At 37.2% G+C, this 8,337-nt stretch overlaps 1 protein-coding gene across 4 annotated transcripts in view; it reads left to right on the top strand.

Moving 5' to 3' along the window:
- The window catches only part of cdc42 (cell division cycle 42), a 13,428-nt gene extending 5,766 nt beyond the window's left edge, over positions 1–7,662 (top strand). Inside the window, exons 1-5 of one of the 4 annotated variants that reach the window (XM_016573825.1) lie at positions 237–390; positions 572–644; positions 1,558–1,667; positions 3,038–3,235; positions 6,304–7,662. In XM_016573825.1, coding sequence (XP_016429311.1) covers positions 286–390; positions 572–644; positions 1,558–1,667; positions 3,038–3,235; positions 6,304–6,393 — 576 coding nt within the window. In that variant the 5' untranslated portion in view covers positions 237–285 and the 3' untranslated portion in view covers positions 6,394–7,662. Of the gene's footprint in view, positions 1–236; positions 391–571; positions 645–1,557; positions 1,668–3,037; positions 3,236–4,119; positions 4,857–6,303 lie in introns of those variants that run through there. The other 3 variants (XM_016573826.1, XM_016573828.1, XM_016573827.1) reach the window with 3 other exon arrangements.
- Positions 7,663–8,337: the final 675 nt, after the last annotated feature.

The following is an 8,337-nucleotide window of genomic DNA, read 5'->3' on the forward strand; positions in this document are numbered from 1 at the left end:
TGCCATAAGCTTGAGATCGTTTTTTTTAGATCTGCCTTTTTAGAGACCGCCGATCGATTATCCCAACGTGATTATCGGCCGATAGTGATCGGTAGCCGATCGATCGGAGCACCCCTAGTGTTGTGTAATACACATGTGCTTTAGTGTCTCTCTTTACACCTTCTAAACTTGAGACTGACACTCTAGTGGTGAGCCAGCTATTACTGAATAAAGTGTCTCATGTGAACGCTTTTGTCTTTCATTGCAGATCTTGAATGAAAACAGTGGATTTGTAAAAGCACAGCTATGCAGACGATCAAGTGCGTCGTTGTTGGTGATGGTGCAGTGGGTAAAACCTGTCTATTAATCTCCTATACAACTAATAAATTCCCCTCCGAATATGTACCAACGGTGAGTATAATTTTCCGGTTCCTTTCATGTTCCCTTGTATTATTGAAGTCTCATGTCTTGACCTGTCATGTTTATGAATTTTTTCTGCTGGATTTCAGTGGCTGTAATCCTTTTATTGTATGAAAACAAACAAAAATGTTTCCTGAATGTACAAAGAACACTTTCTTTGCTTTGCTTACAGGTCTTTGATAACTATGCAGTTACGGTTATGATTGGTGGTGAGCCGTACACCCTTGGGCTGTTTGACACTGCAGGTACAGTACAAATTACTTGGTTCAACCTCTTCACTTTCATTTATAGCTTATTAATTAACGTGAATCATCATTAAGCTTTAATAAAACCTGTTTGACAGTAGGAATTTCTGTGGCTTTTAGAGTGTGTTTGTGAGGGTGGAGCTCATAGGCTGATGGGGGAAAAAAAACATTCATGATGATTAGGGATGCACCGATACCACTTTTTTCAGAACGAGTCCGATACCGATACTTTCATTTTTGGTACTCACCGATACCTGTATTTTCACAGCATTTGTAATTTTTTTAAATATTGGGTACAGAAACAAAATAATAGTAATAATAATATGAATCATGTTATTTGGCTTCATTTAGCAAACAGATATTACCTTCAGTTATTTCCACACTTAATTATACCTGTTAAAATGTATTGTAAAAGCTTTTGTTACTTTCACTATGCATTGTTTTACTTACTTGCTTTTGACACATCCGACCAAACTACAAACTTTCCAGTGATGTCTGTGAGATATTCAACTCCATTCTACTCTCTGTTGTTCTGTTTTCAGTGTTTCTTTTTCTGGACACAGCTCTATTCACACGCTGTTTGATATCGGCTTTTGGTATCGGGGCATTTTTACGAGTACGAGTACAGGAGCACAGTATCGGGACCGATACCAGTATCGGTATCGGTGCATCCCTAATGATGATCATTGTTATAGAAATTAGACCTCAGGAGCTTTGGAGAATTCCACACATTCCTGTGGAGGGTGGTTGAGCTTGAAACTGCTTTTTCTGGAGGATTGTGGGGACCAGGTTTTTGCTCTGCATGTGTTCAAATGCACCATGGGCCACATGACTGATTGATGTCCATTGGCTACTCAGGATTGCAAATGCATTCTTGGATTTAATTTATCTTTTCATTTCCGTCTCTTTGCAGGTCAGGAAGATTATGATAGATTACGACCCCTGAGCTACCCTCAGACAGATGTCTTTTTAGTCTGTTTCTCAGTTGTTTCACCTTCTTCGTTTGAAAACGTCAAAGAAAAGGTGAGCTTGAATTATTTGAACCTGCCAGGACAATGAATTTGTTGGTCCCTGGGCTCTATTTTTGATGTGTTATGCTGTCTATCTCTGTCTGTAGTACAAAATGATCACCTGCAGTGTTTCCCCGCAAGATTTGTAAACTATGGGGGTGGACTTTGGTCCTTCAAGAGGGATCCAGGGACATAAAGTTTTGTACATTTTGAAGTTTAATGCATTAATCTGGTGCACTTTGAGATTCCAAAGATTCAAACTGAATAGAGTACAAAGTCTTTGCATTGACTTGTATCTGGACTTTAAAGTGGACTCGATCTCTTTTTAGTTGTGGGTAGTGTCTAGGGATGTGCGCGACGACTAATTTGACTGACGTTTAAACTAAAATTTTGTATCCGACTAGTCGACTAGTCTAAAAGCAAGAAACCCCCAAAAGATGGTAAGAAAAAAAAAACTCTGTGTGTGCGTGTAGCATATATAATAGCCTATATTTGAAATACTTCATCTATGAATCACACTGTCAAATCCCTCAATGAATTCTGCTTGCCTGCACACTTGCCTCGCGTTATCATCATTTCATTTTAGGCGGTCGTTAAAAATAAAAAAAGAAGAGTATACACTAACTGTCTCAGTCTGTTACATTCACATTGGTGTGTTACAAGTAGAGTATATAGAGTAATTAGAATAAATATTAATTTTACTTTAAAATTATTAGTAGTATTAATAAAAGTATTAGTGGTTGTAATAGTACTGTTTTTAAGACTAATATTATTGACTAATATTATAATAGTATTGCTATTGTAATGCAATTTCACTCTAAAATGTAACTGAAATGCTCTATTGTAAGTATTACTTTAAGGGAAATTACTATACAATAGTTAGACCCTTTAGCTGTTATTTTGGCGAAAGGTTTACTAATGCATCTCATTACAAATCTGGTGAAATACTGTAATCACCTGTCCATTAAAATGTTGGAAATTATGCGAATGTGAAAACAATGCGTAACTGTTGTCTGTTGCATTTCCAAATGATTCACAAGCTAATCACTTGAGCAAAGTGTGTGCTTCACTTTGAAACATGCTGCACAACAGACTATATTCTTATTAAATTCAATTGTAGCGTTTTGCAATTTGATTAGGGCACTAAGCCATATCACGCGTTTGATTTTTAGTTCCTTTGACATGCTTTGCCAAAGCAATGGCACAAAACACAATGTCAAAGACATGTTTTGAGAAGTGTAAAAATGTTTTCATTTTATGAAACTGTGGCAGGCCACCAGAGTATATAATTACTCAGTCTGGTCGTATTGGTCATTTATAGAACAATTACACAAGTTGATAGGGGAAAAAAAATGGTCTGATCCTTTGGCCTTTGTCCTACAGTGGGTACCTGAGATCACCCACCACTGTCCAAAGACACCCTTCCTGCTGGTGGGGACGCAGATTGATCTGAGAGATGATCCTTCTACCATCGAGAAGCTTGCCAAGAACAAACAGAAACCCATCACTCCGGAGACAGCAGAGAAGCTGGCCCGTGATCTGAAGGCTGTCAAATATGTGGAGTGCTCCGCTTTGACGCAGGTGAGTGTGGTCTCACGCACAGCACACAATTGTGATATGTTCATGAATGTATATCATCTACTTTATAAACAGAAACTGCCTCTTCAGTTGGTCATTTAACATGCCAAAATATCTTCAGCAAGATTGTTCTCTTAGATTTCAACATCTAAAAATGTTTTCAAGTCATTCTCAGTGGTTCGAAGAAGTGTCCTGATGATATAGGATTAAGATTTGATTTTTGAAACAAAGTCTTCCAGGTGTGTTTTGTATTTATTTATTTATATATGTATTTATTTATTTCAATTTATGTACGGTTTACGTTAACAAGAAAGTGGAAGCTTCATAGCATTTGGTCAGAGGCTCAGAGACTTGGTGACTTGTTTGAATTTTTGTTTTTGAAAATTAACCTTTGGTTTGTGATTAGAGGTCGATCTGTCATTGACCAGCAGTTCTTCTTGATGCTTGCTAGAATATAATTTGTTATGCGACTGCATAGGTGATTCTTATCTAATTTGGTTTTTGGTATGATAAAGAATTTGCAGTCTTTCACAATAAGACCAAGAATGTATTTTAAAGTAGCTATTATGATTTAATTTTGTTTATGTTTGGCACTTTAGTTTTTTTTTTTTTTAAGCCTGCCACACTAATTTATTCTTTTTCATTTGTTAGTATCATCCTTTGGCCTGTGTGGCATCTGCACCTGTAGAATTACTACTTAGTGGTTCTTTCTGTGCAACAAGCTCTTCTACACGCAGCTTCTCTTCCTCACTAGCTGTTGTTCTCTGTTGAAATGTGTGCTAGTTCCTCTCTTTATATCTCACCTCTTTCTCTCTCTTTCTCATCCGTTTTCTGTAACTGCTAACATTGGTGCTTTATTCTGTTTCCCTTCCCTTCTCTGTTCATAGCGAGGTCTGAAGAATGTATTTGATGAAGCTATCCTAGCTGCCCTCGAACCTCCTGAAACGCAGCGAAAACGGAAGTGCTGTATATTTTAAACCTCTCTCTTTCTAACGCCCCACTCTTCCCCAGATGTTTGCTGCTTCCTTTAGTTACCTCTTGCTCCACAGAAATGACAAGTGTCCCAATCTCTTAAGTGACGTCATAAATATGTATCTTGTTTCACCAATACTAAAGGATTTGCTTTTGCTATTTTCTTTTTTTCTACTTTTTTGTTGGCTTTGGAGACTGCTAACATTAGACCCATCTATTGGGAGTGACATTGGTCTCCTTTCTACAGATTTTTATTACTATCATTATTTGCACTTTGGGTTTGAAAATAAAAATGTGGAGGTTTACAATGAAGGGTTGAATATATAGTTTTTTGCTAGTACTGATATGTTGCTTTAGACATGAAAGTTCATAGTCTTTATTTCATTGTTAGTGTTAAGAGCAGACAAAGGTAAAATGGTTCATTACTTTGCTGCTCAGTTTGTTTGCAAGAATCATTATTCCTTATCTCAGTGTATTTATTTTGTACTGCAACAATTGTATCGTATAAAGTTCATTCTAAACTTAACGTATGCCTACAATTTGCAATTTGGTGCCATTCTTATCCGTACAACGTCTTCAGAGTTTAAATGGCTTAATATAATCCTGTCAAATGATTTGTGCCATTAATAAAGGACAGCTGCAATTGCCATTACTTAATGCGTCTCTCTCATCAATTAATGCATAATGCTGTTTAAAGAGTAAATAGAATTTTTTTTTTTTTTAAATGGCCTCGATCAACTTTGATGCCAACACTAACACAACACTATTATACATTACCCACAGTGTCTTTTTGCACAAAGCGTAATCCACATCTACCTTCCACCAGTTGTTTGTGAATAAATCCTTTTCACTATGGCTCACACAGTGGAGCCTTGCCACAGAATACATTTGAGACATGCTAACAGAGCTCGACAGGACAATAACTGTCCCTCTTGCTTTAGCTGTCACTTGAGGTGTTTTGTCAACAAACAAAAAATAATGTGAAATTCTCATGAAAGTGTTGTTCTTGCTCAGTTTGCCCAGATGAGGGCAGTCTTGTAGCAATTCCACACTGCAGGTTGCATTCTCTTGCAGATCATTTGTCCCTGTGAATGTCTGTTATTTCACCCAGAGCCCTGAGTTTCTGTTTGACCAGCCCTTCACCTCACCAACCCTTCGGTCTCTGAGCCTGTGTTTGCTTGCACTTCCACTTTCTTGTTTGACACCTTGTGTTGTGCCAGAATGACTGCACAGCATGGCTAATTCAGTTGTTTTTTCAGTTGACTGGGTTTTACTCAATAGTTGCAGAGGAAGTAGTAAAAATTGTTTACATTTTATGAAATTGGCCAACCATCTGAAATTTTTATTTTTAGGTCATTAGCGGGCCCACATGGAATCTGTGTCTGCAGAATTGGTCATTAATCAAATTTGACACATCCCACATGTATAGTCCACCCAAAAATGAAAATTGTGTCATTTACTCACCCTGGTGTCATTCCAACCTGTATGACTTTCTTTTTTTTTTTTTTTGGAGAACACAGAAGATATTTTGAAGAGTGTTGGTAACCAGTTTAATTTCCCACTGACTTCCATTATATGTACAAAAAATAAAATGGAAATCAATGGGAACTGAAACTGGTTACCAGCATTCTTCAGAATATCTTCCAAGCTTTCAAGTATCTTCCAGTTTAGGGTGGACTGTTCTTTTAAGCAGTTTGGCTGTTTATGCTTTTAGATACCAGTAGGAGTGCAACACTCTTATGCACCGTTTGAAAAGATATTTTGCCTTTTTTAAATCCATTTAGCAGATTTTCTTTAAAAACACGTCCCAATTGATTATTTTCCTTTTTTGGCTTTTTCCCAATTGGCGTTCTTAGTTGCTTGGTTCACTGTAAATATTACTTTGTGTTATATGCATTTCCTACATATTTAAATTTAGTTTATGCTGCTTATCCATTATTTTTACAATGCTGTTCTTATATTTTGCGTTTTCAAATGTCCAAAATAATTGAATCATGACAGAAGTGATTTTGTTCTCAACCCACCCATTGATTTTCTGTTCTTTGTCTGTGCGTTGACCCATGTTGAGTGTCCATCTCTCCCTTGCTTTGTGTTCACAGAAAGGCCTAAAGAACGTATTTGATGAGGCAATTTTGGCAGCCCTGGAGCCCCCAGAGCCCAAGAAGAAGCGTAAATGTGTGCTGCTATGAGCGCCCTGTTACACATCTCTCCCCCCTCCCTTCTTTGCTCTGCTAAGGCTGGTCCACAGCTTTACACTCTAAAAAGCAATGTGTAAAAGAAGTGAGTTTCAATATTTGCTCTGCAATAAAGATATAAAGAGTACCCACCATACACATGCACATACACACACAACAAAAACCACACACGACCCACATGCGCATTAATATAAAAACCTAGAGGGCCTTTTCTAGTTATGATTCCAGGGGTCTTACTTCTGTACTTCATGGTGAGATTTATTAGAGATGCTGCCTTGGTTTGCCAGCCATGTTTTGACATTTAAGTGGGTTAATGTGACATACAGTAGTACCACTGCATAGGCACTCTCAGTCGCTAAAGTCTTAAGTAGTTTCAGGTTGTATTTCTTTCCATTGTGCTGTGCAAAGATCGTACGGTGTTCAAAATGGCAACCGAATCACTCGGACCTGATTCGAAACGTCACTAGCCCAAGAAATAAAATAATTATTATATTTGGAGATGTGTTCGCGAGTCTGCCGTAATCCCTCTCCCGCCCTCGAAGAACAACACCTGAAGTGCTTAGAAATAGCTCCTTATTCTTTGCCAATATTCCCATTTAATAGGCATTCAAGACAGTAGTCCTGTAAATGGTTCAGTTGATATCCGTGTATAATTTTGACTCATAAAAAAAATTGGTCTATCTCAAGCAGGGAACTTTCTTAACAGTGTTAGCAGAACAAGTGGCAGGTTCTAATGCGTTGCTAGGGACCATGGAAGCGTTTTTCCAGAACTTGTGATGCATGTAGGTAAGCCTCCAGGTTCCTTCGGATAGGCTAACATTAATAATAATGTAAGCTGACAAAAGTTGTTGTAGGCTCCAGTTGTTTTTATTTTACCAAATGTTTTTTTTTTTCTTTGTGATTATTGATTTTTTTTTTTTATTGTTTTATCTAAATGTTTTCCTCAAAGGTTCATTTCACTCCTTTGTTTTGTTTAGGGGCTGGATCCACAGCAATTCTCTGATCCACCTGTGGTTTTTAAGAAAGAAATCAAGCAACAGTTGAATGTTTATGTGGTAGTGCAAGATGACCTCTCTCAGAACCAAGTTTAATAACACTGGTGGATCAGAGTTGGTTTGATTTCCAGTCTGTTTCCCCTCCCTAGTTATTTGTTTGTTTTGTTGTTGTTTTGGTGTAAACCAAATGCTCTGTATGAAGTCTGTCCTTTGTACTGTATATGCATTCTTTTGAGAAAAAAAATATTAAACTTATACCTTAATTGCCTTTATCATGTCCCAATCCCTTTCTTAAGGTGCTGCATGTATTGTAAAATGAACACTGAACTGAATCTTTACTTAAGGAACACATCTTTCCTGTGTACTTTTTTAATTGATAAGCAAATTTCTTTATCATATTTCCTTTTTCCCCAGCCTCAGCAATTTTTGGACTCGGCACTATAGTTGTTGGTCAGTGTGATCATTTCTGCCAGCAGGGTATGCTGTATGACCAGATAGGTAAAGGATAGCCTCTTCATCAGTGATCTGTAGCAGTGAAAGCTTAGTGAGTATTTTTCAAAATGCATTCACATTGGAATATTACATTAGTAAATTTTTTCACACAAATGTAAGTGCATAATTTAGGTCCATTTAAATGTGCTCATAACAGCCGCCGCATTAAAGCAGGAAAGATGTCATTTGGACTAAATAGTAAAACCGTAGTAAAAAAATAGTAAAGACCCGTTTCCGTCTTATTACTGCAAAAGGCTGGTTTTACACATTGCCAACATTTCAATTTAGGCACAGTTGCAGTTCACACAGCCATTGTTTGAAACAAATATGCCTGTTTGATGCCAGATTTTCATGTTTTTCAGTATGACAATGCAGTTCGGAATGTCCATTTTTATTTATATTTTCACTTTGTGTGATTAGTTTTTATAAATTTTCAGTGACCTACTCCTGA

The sequence above is a fragment of the Sinocyclocheilus rhinocerous genome, unplaced genomic scaffold (assembly GCF_001515625.1).
Source record: "Sinocyclocheilus rhinocerous isolate Xijiao unplaced genomic scaffold, SAMN03320098_v1.1 scaffold532, whole genome shotgun sequence".
Classification (NCBI taxonomy): domain Eukaryota; kingdom Metazoa; phylum Chordata; class Actinopteri; order Cypriniformes; family Cyprinidae; genus Sinocyclocheilus; species Sinocyclocheilus rhinocerous.